The 19,326-nt window shown below is 43.8% G+C and overlaps 1 protein-coding gene across 2 annotated transcripts in view; it reads left to right on the top strand.

The window, feature by feature from the left end:
* The window catches only part of LOC122790475 (zinc finger protein 521-like), a 3,214,752-nt gene that overhangs the window by 1,150,906 nt on the left and 2,044,520 nt on the right, over positions 1-19,326 (top strand). For both annotated transcript variants that reach the window (XM_044058016.1, XM_044058015.1), the window contains exon 12: positions 16,439-16,663. In XM_044058016.1, the coding sequence (XP_043913951.1) occupies positions 16,439-16,663 (225 nt within the window). The remainder of the gene's footprint in view (positions 1-16,438; positions 16,664-19,326) is intronic.

Below are 19,326 nucleotides of genomic sequence, written 5' to 3'. Positions count from 1 at the left end.
AAAAACCCTCTCCCTTCTGAAAGGGAATCCAGGTCCTTAGAGAGATGGGGTAAAAAAGTATACACCTCTGCTACACTCTCAGCTAGAGCATTGAACTGTCAGTTTCATATGATCCAATACCAAGAGTTTATGCTTGATCAGTTAAATAAGAAACTGTCCTCGGATGATTCTTTAGATAAGAAATATGTTCTAAAAATGGTGAATAACATTCAGCAGGTTAGTAACCATTCCTTAAAATGTGGCTATGATGCACTGGAGGCTTCATTTAGATCAGCCATGACTGGCACAGTTATAAGAAGGCATGCATGGTTGAAAGAACAGGTCTTGCCGGATCATGTTAAAGCAAAGCTATTAGATGCCCCTATGGATAAGGTCAGTTTATTTGGTTCTCCTGCCCAACAGGTACTGAAGAAAATGGAAGAGAAGGCAAAATCTGTACAAACAGTAAAAGATTTCTTACAGGTTCAGCCTCCAAGATTTAGCAGGAACTGGCCCTCCAAAAATTGGTCCTTTCCAGACTCCTCTAAAACTCAGAGAGGCAGGATCAGGCGTTCAAGAGGCAGAAATCAATCCAGAGGAGGTGCCTACAGGGGACGCCAGTGGCAAGGTAACAACCAACGAGGCACAGACACAACCACTACCACTGCAACAGGACAATCACAGTGACTTGGCTTTGACACCGCCTACCAGGGAACAAATAGCAGCACCCTTAGGCGGAAAGTTAGCATTATTTTCAAAAAACTGGCACTATATCACAAGAGACAAGTGGATTTTGCAAACTATAGACCAAGGCTACAGGTTTCATTTCCACACTTTACCCGGAAAAAGAGGAATGCCAAACCTACCACCAAATCAAAAGACAGAAGCTCTAAAACAAATAGCTCAATTAGCAAGGATGAGAGCTGTGGAAAGGGTACCACCTATGGAACAAGGCAAGGGATTTTACTCCAGACTCTTCCTGGTACCAAGAAAAGAAAATTGGAGGCCTATTCTCGACCTGTCCGCTTTAAACACATTCATCATTGTTCCAAAATTCAAAATGCTGACCCTACAGCAACTTCTTCCCATGCTGGGCAAGGAGTACTGGCTGGTAACTCTAGATCTCAAGGAGGCATACCTGCACATCCCCATACGACCACATTGCAGAAGATACCTCAGATTCCTTGCAGGATCAGAGCATTATCAATTCTCAGCATTGCCTTTTGGCTTATCTACTGCGCCCAGAGTGTTCACAAAATGCCTGGCATCAGTAATCGCTCACTGCAGGCTTCAGGGAATCCAAATTTATCCATACCTGGACGACTGCCTGATACAAGCGGACAACAAAAACAGGCTAACAGAAGACTTACAAAGAGTCATTTGCCTACTACAGGCCCTGGGATACACAGTCAATATAATAAAGTCAAGACTGATACCATCCCAAACAATAACCTTCTTAGGTGCAGAATTGGACACAGTAAAACAGATGGCATTCCTAACTGCAGAAAAACAAGAACAACTTCCTCTCTACTTTTTGGCATTAACAAAGCAGAACAAACTAACAGCAAGGAAAGTACTGCAGGCCTTGGGCTTCATGGCATCCTGCATAATCCTGGTCCCCCATGCCAGACTGCATATGAGAAAGCTACAGTGGTACCTAAAGAATTTATGGTCTCAACACAGGCACAGCTTAGAAACCGAAGTACCATTAATTCCATGCCTGAAACAAGAGTTCCTATGGTGGGCTCAGGCATGCCAGTCAAACCCAGGTTTGCCCTTCCACAGCATTCAACCAAGCCAAATCATCACAATGGACGCCTCAGACCTCGGTTGGGGCCCACATGCTGGACAAGTGCATACAAGGCTTATGGACTCCAGAGCAGCTGCACCTGCACATAAATCAAAAAGAAATGCTGGCAGTACAACTAGCAATCCAGAATTTCAGACCATTCCTCCAAGAAGGCCAGTTGATGATAAGGACAGACAACACCACAGTCATGTGGTACATCAACAAACAGGGAGGCACTCATTCATACCCTCTATGCCGAATGGCCCTGGACCTATGGAATATGGCTCTGAGTTACAACATTCAGTTACAAGCAATTTTTGTACCGGGAAAAGAAAACATTCTAGCAGACATATTAAGCAGAACTACCTCGGATGCTCACGAATGGATGCTACACCCGGACATCTTCGAGGCCATCACAAAGAAATGGGGACTGCCACAAATAGACCTATTCGCATCCCCACTCAATCACCAGCTCAAGAAATTCTGCACAAGGACATACCACCCACTTGCTTGGAAGGTGGACTCTCTATCCTTCAGTTGGAAAGGCCTGACAGCATATGCATTCCCACCTCTTCCTTTGATGCACAAGGTGCTATTGAAAATCAGAGGAACGTCCAAGGATAATTCTGATAGCTCCAGATTGGCCAAGACAACACTGGTACCCATTACTAAGGAGCATGTCTCAGGGGAGAATGTGGACACTACCCCTGATTCCCTTGCTTTTAACTCAGAGCAAATACAACATCCTGCATCCAAACCTGAAAACTCTGCAACTGACTGCCTGGAACATTACATAAGAGCAACTAACCCAGATTTATCCCAAAGGGTTAAAGACATTATCCTTGAGGCCCACAGACCCTCAACAAGAAGGAACTATGCAGGAAAATGGAAAAGGTTTCTCATTTGGTGTACCGACAGGGGCAAAGATGTGTCAAAGGTAGACATTGCAAACATCCTGGAGTATTTGGCAGAGCTTTTCCATACAGGCCTGTCCTATTCCTCCATCAAAATACATGCATCAGCTATTTCTGCAGAATACAGCTTCGATCCACCTGTCTTTTCGCATCCTCTACTCAGGCAGTTTCTGAGAGGAATCAAGAATGTAAAACCTCCTAGGAAACCACCATTACCAGCATGGGACTTGAACTTTGTACTAGAAAAATTGACACTTCCCCCTTTCGAAACAGCAGATCTTCAACACCTATCCTGGAAAACTGCTTTCCTGCTGGCAATTACCTCAGCAAGAAGGGTTTCGGAACTACAGGCTTTAATGGCAGTACAACCCTTCCTAATCTTCCATCAAGATAGAGTGTCCATGAGAACTAATCCTACATTTATGCCTAAGGTGGTATCCAGAGTGTCTTTAAACCAGGAAATCCACCTACCTACCTTCTTTCCCAATCCACAGAACAGGGGGGGAAGACTGCTGCATACCTTGGATGTACATAGACAGTTGCGCTACTAACTGGACAGAACCAAGGGAAATAGAAAATCTGACCAGCGTCTGGTAGCATATGCAACAGGAAGAGAAGGAAAAGCAATTTCCCGATAGGAAATTGCATTAGATTCTGTTACTCCTACCATGGAAAGCAAATTCCACAGAACATAAGGCCTCTCTCTACAAGGGCTACAGCCACTACCACAGCTTTCTTACGAGGAGTGGCTACCAAGGGCATTATAGGGGCTGCTACTTGGACCTCCGTGCATACATTTGCCAAGCATTATAACTTACCCTAATACTCTAGATCCCGAGCAGGGTTTGCCACTGCTGTTTTGCAAGGGATCCTAACTACACCATAATTTCTTCTTCCTCCTCCCCTAGTTTGGCTATGGTATTCTACCCATTTGTAAGGACTGCAGATGCATCCTTGAAGGACATAGTACAGTTTTGTACCTACCATAAATGTAGATGTCCGAACAGGATAGCATCTGCAGTCAGGATTACCCACCCTCCTTCCCCTCTGTGGTACTCCTAGGGTATTTGCCCACCTAATAGCTAGCTGGGGGGGGATCTCTTATGGTGTATTTGTTTGTATATATGTACATACATGATTATTTTTTGTGTTTGCCTTCTACTATTTGGAAACATTGGCATTTATCCAAAAATTTAGCTATCCAAGAGGGAAACTGGCATCTGGGGCAAGAAACACTGAGGAAAATGGCGTCGGCTGATGCCTTTATACCCGAAGAACTGCAGCTATGACGTCGGGTGAAGTGCGACACCAGCCGAGGCCAGACCCAGACTTTGGAATCCTGATCAAGGGCTGCCTGACGACAGGACAACCCATTTGTAAGGACTGCAGATGCTATCCTGTTCGGACATCTACATTTATGGTAGGTACAAAACTGTACTTTTGTTTTTCTTCACTTTTGGAATTGTTAGTTCTCATGGCTACCGAACCCAGCTTGGGTTGCTCTGGAGATATTATCACTCAGCCTTCTTTACTGCCTGACTCTGGATCGAATGAAATGATGAACTTAACCCAATTAATCCAGCTTATGAATGAAAAACTTGAAAATCTTTCTACAAGGGGTGGATAACTTGTCACAAACAAACACCTCAGTGAGACCTAAAATCATGGCAAATTGTACTCCCAGCATTCAACTACAAGGGTGTTCGACTACCTGTAATTGTTTTGGAAACGGAGCTACTAATGAAGGAGTGAACCACACTAGTGTACTAAACCCACGACAGAATGAAACTAGTGGTGAAGTTTCCACTTTTTTTAATTCTACAAATGAAGCCTCGGGGCTTATAGGGCTTCCTAACATGACTGAATGGTTAGTTACAACCAGTTTTTGGTTCCAGCCACAACTAAAGGGTTGGTAGAGGCTCGGCTGGAGGAGGTGAGTCCTTACCTTTTAAATTAAAGGAAGTTGACAAGAAAATGTTGAAACTTAAAAAGCTACAACTGGAAGTGAGCTACTTTGCAGAATGTAAGAAACAGGGAGTAGTACCGAAAGGTTTACGATCTTGGCAGCACCCATCAGGTTTGGAAGCTGGAACAGAATTTTACAATGAACTTCTTTCTTTATTTGACAGACATGGTACCGAACTTATGGACATGATGTGTAAGCATTATGCCATATCCATAGAAAAATTGACAAATGAGTGAACTGGGTTGAATAATGACATAAGGACACACCCAGACTTTATGGGGTACCATTACGATTGCAAGAGAGTGTTTTCATCTATTGACCATCAATTAGTTAAGAACTCTGAGGCGAAATTAAAGAAACTAAGAAGGGACATTAATGACTACAAAAATGGATCTGCTTACCCTAAACCACCTCCCTCTCAGGGTAAAGGCAGTTTTGGTCATCAAACCCAACGCAATAACTTTGTGTGTCCTTATGGTAGTAAAGACCCTGAGCCTGCAATGCGAGTAGGAACAGGTGTTGGAGAATTAGATGCATTTGAGGGAAATTGGAGAAATGATTACCCTGACTTGCGCCGAGCCAACAATTTGGCTAATAACCATTTTAACACTAATGACAGTAATGATTCTTTTTCCAACAGGGGCCAGAACCATCAACGGAGATACAATATGAGGGGCAGGAAAGAGAACATCAATTACAACAGATAACTTCAGCACCCGTCATTTTGTCAAACAACACTGGAGACTTCAAAGTGTACAATTACTCTAATTTTAACATTAGACATGAACTTTGTAACCTGTTTAGCAAAGGACTGACCTTTGTACCTGATGAGCACTTTGACCTACCAGCGACTTTGATTGACTTGAAGTTATACATCCGAAAACTTAAACGTTCCTTGATTTTTGGAGACAATCCTTTTGTAGAAGACCCTTTGAGGGTATCTAGTACTTACAACCCGCCAATTTGACCCCCTTTATCTTTGTTTGAACACATGTGTGAGGCCAATTTCAGGGCTCTCTACACGACTAGAAAGAGGAATACCATTAGGAATGTTTCAGACAATGAAGTAGAAGCCTTGAACCTAGTCAGAACTTTACCGGTCAGAGTTTTGAAACCAGACAAAGGAGGTGGCTTGGTGATCATGGACAAAGAGGAATATGATAAGAAAATGTTGGACATTTTGAACAGTAACACCTATGTTAGATCAAGTATCAACAAAATGAATATTGCTATAAAAAAATCTTTTCCTTCTTTAGGGACTTATTGATTGAAGGCATGAACAGCATTGATATTTACAACTATATAGTGGTTCCTAACCCAAAAACACCTAACTTATTTGGTTTACCCAAGATTCATAAAAACCTTCAAATCCCCCCTATGAGGGCTTTAGTCAATGCTAGGTCTTCTATTACTTATGCTTGTGCCAAGTTTGTTGATGAGTTATTAAAGAAGTATGTGTCCCAAGAGTTACAAATAGTTAAGGACTCCTGGGCTTTTTTAGAAAATGTAGACAAATTTGAATACTGTGACAACATTCAATGTTAAGTTGTCAATCTCGCCTTCATTCTTGCTTGATGGGTTCGGAGCCGATCCTCGGCTCCGACTCGGCACTTTGCTAAGCTCGAGAGTCACTTTTACCAGCTCGAGGCAGCCCCATATCCCATGATGCAAGGCGGTAAGTACCCAGATCTCGTTTGCCGCTTCGCTGATGAGGTCCTCCTTTTACCAGCTCCTGGTAAGTGTTTAAATTTACACTGCTTTAGCCCCTTTTAGACTATTTTTTCTTAGAAATCTTTCATTTTTAGTTATTTGTAAGCCCCTTTTGACTAAAATTATCCTTCCTCCTTAATTTTTTTAGTCAGGCCTTCCTTCCCTCCCATCCCCCCCCTGTCAGGGTGTGTGTGTGTGTGTGTGTGTGTGTGTGTGTGTGTGTGTGAGGTTTTCACTGTTTATACTTTAATTTTAATTGTTTGTTTGGGACTGTGTGTGTACTGTTTTCTGTATCCACTATGTCCAAAGAGCAGAGGGTCTCAGGCTTTAAGAAGTGTGACTCGTGCTGTCAGAAGATGTCTCTGACAGGCGGTCACACTTCTTGTTTATACTGCCTGGGACCTCTCCACCTGCAGGACTCCTGTGCAATATGTCATTCTTTTAGCCAGAGAGTCCTGCAGGAAAGGAGAAACAAACTGATTTTAAGGGGACTCCTTAAACCGGAGGGCTCCCCGGCCAAATCGGCTCCGGGAAAGCCTTCCAAGTCTAAGGCCCAGGCTTCTGTACCTAAGCCTTCGGCCTTGGCTCCGACTTTGTCGGAGTCGAGATCGGCTCCGGCTGGAGCCGATCCGACATTGGCTAAATCTTCGGCACCGATGGCTATCGGTGCCGATACTTCCATGGTCACTTTGGTGTCGGTTCCGAGTACTGGCTCCGACCACCATGTGGCCCAGGCTTCGGTGTCGGCGCCGACCGGCTCCGACACCGCAATTTCGATGCCTGCATCGACTCCGGCTGGAGCCGATGCGTCTAGATCTTCTCTCAGAGCCAAAAAGTTATCGGCTCCGACTGGATCAGTGGGTTTGTTGGCTCCGATGGTTCCTTCGAGGAAGAGGTCCAGGTCCCCTTCTTTGGAACCGATTCTGTCGGCTCCGGCCTCACCTCTTCTTTCGGAACGGAGCCATCGGAGCCGATCATCTAGGTCGTCCAGGTTATTTGACCATGATTTAGAGAGGGTGGTAAGTAGATTATTAAAATCACAGGCACTGGCCCAGATGCTTCATAGTCCTTCTCAACAGACGACTATTAATCCACACCCTCTTCAAGTTCCTCCTTCGACTGTACCGCAGAGTTTGGAGCTGGAGTCTACGGGGATAGTTACGGCTATGGCTGAGGGGCAGATACCCCCCCCCCCTTCTGCACCCTCGGCATCTACTCTTATCTCCTCCTCGAGACCTTTCTTGGAGGGATTCGGTGGTCGGGCTTCCCTGATCTCCTCCGAGGGGGTGAGTGGCATCGGACCCTTGTCCGACCCCGCTCTTCCCCTTGGAGCTTCGGCCTTGGTGAGCTCGGCTCCGACATCTGCCTCGGAGCCTTCCCTTTCGGTGGGCTCGGGAGTCCCAGTTTCTTCGGAACGGGTTCTCTCGGATCTCCCTGGGAGGGGGGCCTTCGAGGTGATGAAGAGTGTACTGGCCACTGGGCTCAATCAGCAGTCTATTCCCTTAGCTCCTCCCTCTACAGTGCCTGTAGATATCTCTTCCATCTCTCTTGCTCCCGGACCTAGAGATCCACCGCCTCAGGTTTCCCCATTGGGAAGAACCCCCTCTTCCGAGGATTCTCCTGACCAGTCAGGAGATCCTCCGCGCAAGAGGACTTGTAAGAGGAAACACCTGGACTCCCCTGAGTCTACCACTTCAGATACCGACTTAGATGAGTCTGAGGGATCCCCAATATCCCCCTCTGAGGATGTCTCCTTTTCAGACATCCTAGAACTCCTAAAACAGAGGGGAAACTGGCCCTCCATAAATCCCTCCGAGGATGAGTCGGTATACCTAGAGGCGTTTGGATCTCGACCCTCCACCTCCTGGGTGTCTCCACCTTTCGACCCCCTTATGGAGGTTATTGCTCGAAAGGCTTGGGCTGCTCTGGATTCTGTAGAGCCAGTTCCTAGGAGGCCGTCTAAATTTATTACAGCCCCTTCTGAAAAGCAATTCCTTACAAAAGGTGTCCCTGTTGATGCCATGGTGGTGGCGGCCGCCACTAAGAAGGAACTTGTAGATCCTTCCGTACCAGTCCATCCTCCTAATAAGGATTCTAGGACCATGGATAGGTATGGTAAGCGGATGTTCTCCTCAGCGACCTTTGCCATGCGTTCGCTGAACTATTTATGTCACTTCACCAGACTCCAAAGGGACATCCTTAAGGAACTAGGTGAAGTAGTGCAGGATCCTATGGCTGCAGGGGCTCAAGAAAAGATTGCTTCTCAGCTAGGAATCCTTAAATCTATAGCTAACTCCTCCATGCGACTGATCTTGTATGCAGCAGATGGAGCGAGTAGAGCCGCGGGTACAGGTGTGGCTCTTAGACGTCAATCCTGGATGCGGCTCTGTAATTTTGCAGATCCCTTTAAGGCGTCCTTCACGAATTCTCCCTTTGTTTGGCCCTCAAGTGAAGGATACATTGACCAGGTGTGAGCAGGACGGCAAGACTCTTTCTGCCGTAGGGGTCCGTTTTTCTACCCCCTCTAGACCTTACCCCAAAGGTCAGAAGGGCGGAAAAATGTGGTTCCGTAAATCCCAGGGAGTCATGCCGGACGCACGTGGTCAGTTTACCCCTAGAGGCAGAGGGGGTAATAATAACAGACGCCGCTCTAGAGGCAGAGGGGGTCCACAAAACCAGGGAAGCAGAGAGCCTCTCTGACAAGCCCTTCCAGCATCCCTGAGATGTTGCCCGACTGTCCATCCTTAGAGGCAGTCGGGGGAAGACTATCGCTGTACCCAGAAGCCTGGCGTTCCCTCTCTCAAGACAGATGGGTACAGTCGATCATATCCGAGGGTTACAAGATTCCTTTCGAGGAAAGTCCTTTCACTCACAAAAATTCCCTTCCAGATGTGCCACCCGGTCTAAGGGAAATTGCAGAGTTAGAAGTATCAAAGCTTCTACAAAAAAGGGCCATTCAGCCAGTTACAACAGACCATTCAGAGCCCGGAATCTACTCAAGATTATTTTTGGTCCCCAAAAAGACGGGAGACTGGAGACCAATATTGGATCTCAGCAGACTCAACAAGTCTGTGAGAAAGACAATATTTCGAATGGTCACACTACAATCAATTTTGCCCTTCCTAGAAAAGGACAACTGGATGTGCTCAGTAGATCTTCAGGACGCGTACTATCACATAAAAATTCACAGACGCTCCAGAAGGTTTCTCCGCTTTCGGCTGGGGTCCAGTCATTTTCAATTCAGAGCCCTGCCCTTTGGTCTCACTACAGCCCCCAGAGTGTTCACCAAATGTATGGCAGTGGTCACGGCTCACCTGAGATGTCAAGGATTCCAGGTGTTTCCGTATCTCGACGACTGGCTCCTTTCAGCCACCACCAGGCATCAACTTCTTCAAGCCAGGGATTACACCCTAAATCTCTGCACTCAATTAGGAATTTCGATCAACTACGAAAAATCCTCCTTCTTGCCCTGCCAGTCTCATAGGCGCAAACTTAAACACTGTTCGGATGTCAGCAACCCTCACAGACCAAAGAATCTCAGATATCCAAAGTCACGTGAGGATCATCCTTGCCAGCAAAAAGGTGCAAGCCAGAATGGTTCTGAAGGTGTTGGGCCTCATGGCTGCGGCCATTACCCTTCTTCCCCTGGCCCGCTTCTACATGCGTCTTCTTCAATGGATGTTGTTCACCCAGTGGTCTTACCATCAACTTCCCATGCGTCACCAAATCCTGGTGACACAAATTTGCAAGAATCATCTATCATGGTGGATTTCTTCTCCCCAGATTCATCAAGGCAGACCCTTTGTATCCCCGGCCCCAGTAGCCACAGTCACTACGGACGCCTCCCTGATCGGGTGGGGGGGTCATTGTCAGGGCAGGATGGTTCATGGGACGTGGCAACCGTTCGAATACCACCTGCACATAAATGTCCTAGAGATGAGAGCAGTGCTTTTAACGTTGCAAGCCCTCAACGACTTTCTACCCTTGGGAGCAATTGCAGTTCACACAGACAACATGTCTGTAGTATGGTATATCAACAAACAGGGCGGAACCAAGTCCTACCCCTTGTGTCGAGAAGATCTCAGACTTTGGCAATGGGCGATCTCCTCTCATCGGTTTCTGGTAGCAACGCATATCCCTGGGAAAACCAACATTCTAGCGGACAGATTGAGCAGAGCTATTCTCATGCCTCACGAGTGGTCTCTCAAACAATCTATAGTGGAGGAGATTTTTCTAGAATGGGGCCGCCCATGTTGCGATCTTTTTGCTACTCCCCAAAACAGCAAATGCCCAGACTTCTTTTCTCTCTTCCCACTGCCAGGCCATCCCCCCTGAGACGCTCTAACCCAGGATTGGCCCCAGGGACTTCTTTATGCCTTTCCTCCCTTCCCGTTGATTCCACAAGTACTCCAGAAAGCCACCCTTTTCAGAGCCAAAATGATTCTCATTGCTCCCTATTGGCCTCGACAAATTTGGTTTCCGTTCCTCCATCGTCACCTTTTGGTGCAGCCGTGTCATCTGGACCCAGTGCCAGACCTTTTCATTCACCAATCGGGTCAGCTGCATCGGTCTATTCCTTCTCTCAACCTCACACCGTGGTTGCTCCACTTCCTTCCTTAGCCAGGCTTCCTATGATCTCTAATCCTGTTAGGGATATCATAGTGGCCTCCCTTAAATCCTCTGCTAGAAGGATTTATACCAGCAAGTGGAAATGCTTCTCTTGTTGGGCAAAAGCTAAAAATATAGATCCTTTTACTGCCCCTGTTCAAGAGTTTTGGATTTCTTAGCGGAAATCTTTCACTCGGGCTCTTCATCTTCCACGGTCAAAGTTCAGTTGGCTGCTATCTCAAACTTTCATGTCGGGTTTGCAGATCACAACATTATGTCCCACAGGCTTTGTAGAGCCTTTCTAAAAGGAATTTTTCTCCTGAAACCTCCAGTCTGGAGTCCTCCTCCTCAATGGGACCTAAATGTAGTGCTGACATCCTTAATTCTTCCTCCCTTCGAGCCAGCTGTTTCATGTTCCCTGAAATTTATTTCATGGAAAACACTCTTCCTTGTTGCTATTACCTCGGCAAGGAGAGTGTCAGAACTTCATGCTCTCTCTGTTCGTCCCCCTTATTTGATCTTCCACAAAGACAGGGTATCCTTGAGAACTAATCCAATCTTTTTGCCTAAGGTGGCCTCGAAAAATAATTTGAACCAATCTATTGACCTCCCTGTATTTTTCCCTAATTACTCAAACAGATCGGAACAAAAATTACATTATCTTGATGTTCACCGCCAACTCAGATATTATTTGGACAGAACAAAACAATTCAGGAAATCCGATCAGCTCTTTCTTTCTTATGCTGATAACAAGAAAGGCCTTCCTGTCTCCAAAGTGACCTTATCTAGATGGCTTTCTTCCATCATCTCCGAAATCTATCAGCTCAGGGGAAAACAGCTGTGCTCAAAACCTAAAGCGCATTCAACCAGAAGCTTAGCCACTTCCACAGCTTTTCAGGCTAGACTTCCATTAGACACTATTTGTGCAGCAGCCACTTGGGCCACTCCTCATACCTTTGTTTCTCATTACAAATTGGATTTGGCCTCCAGGGATAGAGCCAGTTTTGGCTCTACAGTTCTCAAGAGTCTGTTCCATTGAGCCACCCAGGATAGAGCTGCTAGGGAACGTGGTCCCAACAAGCAAGAATGAAGGCGAGATTGACAACTTAACATTGAGAAGTTATGTACCTACCATAACGTTCCATGTTAGTTGTCTTCTCTCGCCTTCTTTCTTGCGACCCTCCCTCCTGCCCTTTGGCCTGGACAGACATTTTTCTCCCTATATGAAAGAATGCTTCTTAAGACCAGCTAGTACTGGTCTACCTTATAGCCCATCCTTCAGGCTTTTTGCCTTTCTTTCCTTCTGGGAAGTTTTTTGTGCTAGGTGTTATTGCCTATAGGTAACAAACGAGATCTGGGTACTTACCGCCTTGCATCATGGGTTATGGGGCTGCCTCGAGCTGGTAAAAGTGACTCTCGAGCTTAGCAAAGTGCCGTGTTGGAGCCGAGGATCGGCTCCGAACCCATCAACCAAGAAAGAAGGCGAGAAAAGACAACTAACATGGAACGTTATGGTAGGTACATAACTTCTCATTTTCTTACAATAGATGTAGTCGACCTTTACTTCTCCATACCCCACGACATAGGGATTGAATATGTCACCAGAAACCTAATAGCACATGGAGCGGTGAGTGATGAGATCCGTCTAATTCAAGAACTATTAGACGTGATCCTGAACAATAACCATGTTGGATTTAATGGGGGCATACATAAACAAATAATTGGAGTAGCTATGGGTTCCCCTTGTGGAGCTAGCTACGCCAATTTATTACTGGCCCAGTGGGAGCACGACTATGTATTTAAGGACAACAATTTTCTGAAAGTCAAACTATACAACAGGTTTTTGGATGACATTTTCATTATGTTTCAAGGGTAACGTAGGGGATGCAAGCAACTTTGTTGAGGTTTTAAATAACAGTACTCCATTTTTGAAATTCACATTTACCTTTGGTGAAGACACCATTAACTATTTGGATGTTGAATTGAAGAGAGACATCCATAGGGGTTATGTTGCTATAACTTACAGGAAACCCACTCACTCTAACACTGTTACATTTTTCTAGTTGCCACCCGCTACACCAGAAAAAATCGGTTTTAAAGGGCCAGCTAGTTAGAGTGGCAAGAATGACTACTGAAGACTCTGCCTTCAACGAGGAATGTACCTTGTTGAAATGCATGTTTGAGTCGTGGGTACCCTGAATCACTGGTGGATGACACAATAGGAGACGTTTGTAGGAAAAGGGGTTTGGGTTCTTTCAATCCCATTCTGACTTTGAAACAAACCAACGTGAACCTGGCAGAGCCAGATGAAGTCACATTACAGATTCTTGGTGTCCACTCTTCTAGCATGGGTCAAACCATTTTTTCCCCAAGAGAAGTACAATAAAAAAAGTTTCATTACTTCTTTTTCATTAGAAGCTAAATATATTAGCAATGTACTTAGAAAGAATTGGCAGTTGTTATCTTTTGAAAAAGAACTCACGGAGAAAATAGGAGACAAACCTGTTATCATTTTTAGAAAGGGCAGAAACCTCAAAAACATTATGGAAAGACCTTCAATAAAGAATACTAGAACTGAAGGCACATACAAATATGAGACATGTAACTATTGTAAATTTATATCTACAGGGTCCACATGTATAGTGAAGCAACGTCTGTTTAAAGCAAAGGGTCGTTACAATTGTAACTCAAAATCAGTGGTGTATTTAGCTGTGTGCCAGTCATGCCCTGCCTTTTATATAGGAAAGACTGACAGAAAACTTAAGAGAGAATTTATGAACATACGTACCACATTAGGAAGAAGAGCAACACTAATGCCCTTGCAAGACATTGTAATAACAACCCTTCTCACGCTTTCCTTTTTAAAGTTCTAGACTAGCTACTTACAGATGAAAGAGGAGGACCCCAACAATTGTTATTAGAAAAAAAGGAACTCATTTGGCAACTTAAAATGAACTCTTACACGTCACCAGGGTTGAACGAAGTTACCTCTTTGACTTGTGTTTTAAAGTTAAGAAACCTGCTAAGATAAGACTTATTTCTCCATTACTTGAACCTCAAGTCTGGTTTTTAAACCTTAATTCACAAATGTTTAACTTGAGAAACATTGGTTTTCTGACCTCTGCAGCGCTTTGCTCTACTTTGACCCATAACTTACTTTAATTTATTTTATTTTTATTTTCATTTTGCATAGTTTCGTTCAGGATTTGTATGTTTTATTTTTGTCAGGTTCTGCATTGTGGTCTGACTTGATTTTTGCTTACTTCTAGACACATACACCTTTTTGCGTAAGTAACAATGAGATCTTAATGTTTAGACCCACAGTATTTTGAAGTACTAAGTTTACCTATTGTCAATGTCATTGAACACCAACAGCTGTGGATTTATTTAGGCGTTGTGTTTCTTTCTTTCTTTTGTCTTCTGCTAATTTATTTATTACCTTTTTCGCACACAGTACAAACTCATTTGTAGAGCAATGTGTCGTATTCATGGGCACGATTGTGAACTGATTTTTAATTTGTTTGGCTATCTGCCTTTTTCGCATGCTTAGTACCTGCATGGTTCTTGAATGAAGTACCGTCTTGTGAATCCAGCGGTTTGTTTGTTTTGATTTAGAAGTGTCTTCCACGCAATGCCTTGCCATATTTTTTGTGAAACAGTTGCATTTTGACTTGTTTTGGCTGCTACAACTGTGCATACTAAAGCTTAGAAAGTGTTCTCATCGCAGCTTGGTGCTTTACCCATTGCTCAAGGAACATTCTGTTGGCGTTGAAATGACAAGCAATTACTGTGTTAGATTTTTAACACAGAAATAAACATATTCGGTTATCTAACATTAGAAGTAGCATTTCTTTTATTAGAAACGCCTTTGAAATTCTGCTTTTTGCAGACTCCTAGTTGAGTTGCACTGTTTATTTATTCATGTATTACTGATTCTTCATTATGCATTAGAGATGTGTACTCCTTACTACCTTTTCTGTTAAGGAATGGATATTATATTTGTATATACTTAGTTGCAAGCATTACTTCATTTTATTTTATTTTTAATCACAAGATTCTGTATGAGTTTTGTTTTACCCTATGAAAAGTTGTTTGCTAAAATGTATTTTAAGGGAAACAAACAGTATTTACACTTGATTAGGTTCATGAATCTTCACTAAGACATTCTTGGTTACTTTTATCAAGTTCATGTTTCTTTTTTGAAAACTTTTTTATGTTTGACACCCTGTCTACACTAAGTGGACATTTATTTATGCTTTTAATGTAATACAACTTTAAATGTGAAGGTATGTCAGTGGGTTCAATTAAGGCAGCTGTTTGTAATTTTGTAACACACACCCCTTTTTTGGGGTTTTAAATTGTGTTTGATGATTTTTTTCTTTGTCTGAAGAAGTCTTCCTACTAAGGGAGACGAAAAGCGCTTTACTTTTACATTTCCTAATAAACCTTTGGAGTTTTACACCTGCTGGTTCGGAACCTTTTGGTTTGTTTTTTAACTACCAGTCATTAGCAGACTGGAGTTCTGCTGTGGCGACCCCTAACCGGGAAAGGCCTAAAAACAACAACTCACTGTCCAGGGTTTAAATTGAAGAGTGCAAAGGCTGTGAGTGGCCTTCTAGTACAGAACATGACATCATTGACCAAAGACATGCAAGTCCCTTAATGCAGGAGCTGAAGAGATTTCAGAATATGTTCTAATCTGATGGAAATAACAAAATCCTAAGTTAGCCACTACCACGAACCTTTGCTACACATGATTTTCCTTGGCATTTACTTGTATTATTTATCTTTGGCTGAACAAGTTCAACTCATGGACAGGTGTCACGATTTGTTTAATTTTTCCATTAAAAGCATTGTCAGCAGTCCTTTATTTTGCCAGCTGAATATATACTTAAGTGAAAAAAGAATTTGTGATGCAAGTTAAGGATAGTGCACTTGCAAGTAATGCTGGGACTTACGGGATTCTTTATTACATGTATAGCATCAGGCTGGAGTATTAATTTAGACTTTTGAAAGAGTGGCTGGACCACAGTATAAAACGTTACCTTCCATTTCACTTTTCTTGAAATATACAATGAATAAAAAGTTATTAGATTCTGTTAAGCAACTTTTGTCTGTACATTTTTCGCAGTACTTAAGAAGTACAAAATGTTCAGTATAAGAATGGGAGCAAACATTGAAAAATATGCTGGATTTAGTCATTGCAAAATGGTTATATGTTAGTGGCCTGTAGTCTGTTTTTTGTCTAGAATAAACATAAATATATTAATGGCATTGTTGTACCAAAACTGAATGCAGCCAAGTCTTCTAACTGTGATAATTGTGCCTAAGGCCTTTGTTGGTGTAAATAATTCATTAAGTTTATTCTTATTACTTCACTAGCAACAAGTGTATCAGAATTTTGGGCACTGGAAGTGAGGTGTCTGTAAATAGTTTTTTACAGCCACAGTTATCTTTTTGTTACCACAACAGCAACAGATGAATTTTCAACTTCAGCACTTTCCAAGATGGATACTTCTGATATCCAGGCATCAGGCAGAATTGCAATAAGGCAAGGAATATTTGTAAGAGGATGCAATAAGGCACACTTCATGCCCAAGATAAGCAGTGAAGAAGAGCAGATTGGCATCTCATCTCCCGTATCAGCTGAGACACAAAATGTCTGTCGTGGTTCCTCTCTGGAGATATCTGTTAATGGTGAGTTAATATTTGTAGGCAATAGAAATGTGATTTTGATGTCACTTTTCATATTGTTTTACAGCAGTCTAACTATTTATAAACTAGTGTTTCTTGAAAGAACTTATTCCGCTTCAAGTCATGGTTTTGCTAAAATTTTGAACTAGATACATTTGCTCACAGTGCTGTTGTAAAAAGGCATTTAAGATTTCACCAAGTCAAACAAGATAGATATTAAAAGTTGATGTTCTTCATCTCACATTGCTGCAGTCCTAACACTTGGGTAGTCCGCTGTCCCTCATTCGGCCCGAATATCAGAGCATAAGGCTGACGTCGGTCAGGGCGCATTTGACTGACATCAGAACGTCAGGGTACAAATGCGCATGACCGACGTCATATCCTCAGTCTTTTTTGCCGCATGGTCCGATGCAGAAGCAGTGTTGCAAGTGCCGTTCGGCGTTCTGAAATTTTTCGGAGTTTCAGACCGAAGTCAGAGTTGGTTAAGTACCCGTTGGGAATATTTTGGTTTTTCTTGCCTCAGTGGTTTACCGGATGTCAGAAAAAGTGAATAACTGTATTTCTTGTGGGAAACAGATACCGCATAGAGATTATCATAATTTGTGTATACCTTGTTTAGGACCTGAGCACGGCGTTGTTGGTTGCCGCTTTTGTGCTAGGTTTAATAAACGCACTATAAAGCGGAGGTTGGATTGTGCAAGGTTGGTCTTTGGGAAGCGGTGCAATTACAAAATGCCGTCGGATGCTCCGGCCGCTTCCTCAAAGAAGCGCAAGGACAAGGCAGTTAAACCTAGGTTAGAGGAGTCGTCCGAACCGGACGCCAGTTCTTTAGAGGTGTCAGTGGAACCGGTGGTTCCGACGGAGGCCTCTCTGGAGACCCAGGGAGAAACTTTGATTTTACAGGATGTGGCCTCCCAGGAGGCAGGGCAGGCTGTAGGGGCTTCTCAAGTAACTGTACTCCCCTCCCTTACTAAGGGGTCTAGGCCCTCTCTTTCTGCTACCAAGGCTTCTCCTAGAGGCAGGCCTAGTTTAGCTTCGGTGGGTGTCACTCCCAGTTCTTCAGGTGCTGTGCCCAAGAAGCACATGCTCAAAATGGCAGAGGATTTAATTACTTTAATTAGGGGCTCTATGCCCCCTCCTGATAAGAGGCCTAGGATGGAACCTGTGTTGGGGATTATGAGCAGGCTTGGATGTGTCTGAGTCTTGGCTGAAGACTTGCAGGAGTATTCTCATTATTCTGATTCTGATATGGATGATTCTACTCCTTCTGCTTCTCCTCCTGAGGATTTTTCTTTTTCAGAGACCCTTCACTCCATGAGAGAGCATTTTAAATGGGAAGGTCAGGATTTCTCTGATTCCAGGAAAAGGCTTAGGGAATTTTTGTTTTTACCCCAGCATAGGCCTTTAGCTATTCCTCCTGTTCTGAATGTGGTGGAAGATGTGTTTGCGGAGGCTTCTCTTAATCCTGATTCTTTGCCTCCTGCTCTTGTTAAACCGGATAGGTATTACAGGGTGCCTGAAGCTCATAAGTATCTTTTTAAGAGTCCTAGGGCAGACCCAGAAACTGTTAGCCAGGGGCCTAAGGGTGTTAAGGCTTCTGTTGTCAAAAATCCGGTTCCTGCAGATAAAGAGGCCAGGGTCTTGGATAGATGGGGAAAGAAAGTTTATACTTCTTCCACTCTAGCCATGAGAGCTTTGAATTGCCAGTTTCACATGTTGAAATATCAAAATTATCTCCTTTCTCAGTTGAAATCTAAGGTTGATGCCCTGGCAGAAGGTATTGACTGTAAAGAGTTACAAGATTTAGTGCATGTTTCTGAGCAGGTGGGTAAGCATTCTTTGCAATGTGGTTTTGATGCTGTACAGGCCTCGTCTAGGGTGGCTGCCACTGGGTCAGTTCTTCGCAGGCATGCCTGGCTGAGGGATCAAAGTCTATCCGACCATGTTAAAACTAGGATTTTGGATGCCCCTTTGCAATCTGATGTCTTGTTTGGTTCTCCTGTTGAGGCAGTTTTAAAGAAAATGGAAGATAAGGCTAAGTCTATGCAGACTGTTAAAGATTTTTTGCAGGTTCAGCCTCCAAAGTTTAGTAGAAATTGGCCTACTAAAGGGTGGACGTATCCTTCTTATGATTCCCAGTCTAGGGGTAGATCTAGACGTGGCAGGGGCAGAGGTCAGGGCTCTTTCAGGCCCAGAACAGGGAGTTCTCCTGCACAGTCTTCAAGTGAGGGCAGGGGTCAGTTCTTTCGTAAACAGACCCAATGACCTACCTTTTCAGCTGCCAGAACCTTCTCGCCTGGCAGCACCTTTGGGAGGAAGGTTGGCACTTTTCAAAGAAAATTGGAGTTTGATTACCCAAGACAAATGGGTACTGGATATCATACATCACGGTTACAGGTTTTATTTCCATACCTTGCCTCCTTTCAAAGGCATGCCAGACATTCCTCCTCAACAAAGAATAGAGGCTCACAAGCAAATTTCACTGCTACTCCAGATAGGGGCCATACAGCCGGTTCCTTTGCCAGAAAGGGGCCTAGGATTTTATTCTCGCCTGTTCCTAGTCCCAAAGAAGGGGAACACGTGGAGACCAATTTTGGATTTGTCTATCCTCAACACTTATCTGGACATTCCCAAGTTCAAAATGTTGATGTTGCAGCAGCTTTTAC

This window comes from Protopterus annectens, chromosome 16.part0 (assembly GCF_019279795.1).
Source record: "Protopterus annectens isolate FY-2018-M chromosome 16.part0, PAN1.0, whole genome shotgun sequence".
In the NCBI taxonomy this organism is placed as follows: Eukaryota; Metazoa; Chordata; order Ceratodontiformes; family Protopteridae; genus Protopterus; species Protopterus annectens.
The sequence above is the reverse complement of the archived record's forward strand: the minus strand, read 5'-3'. Positions and strand labels throughout refer to the sequence as shown.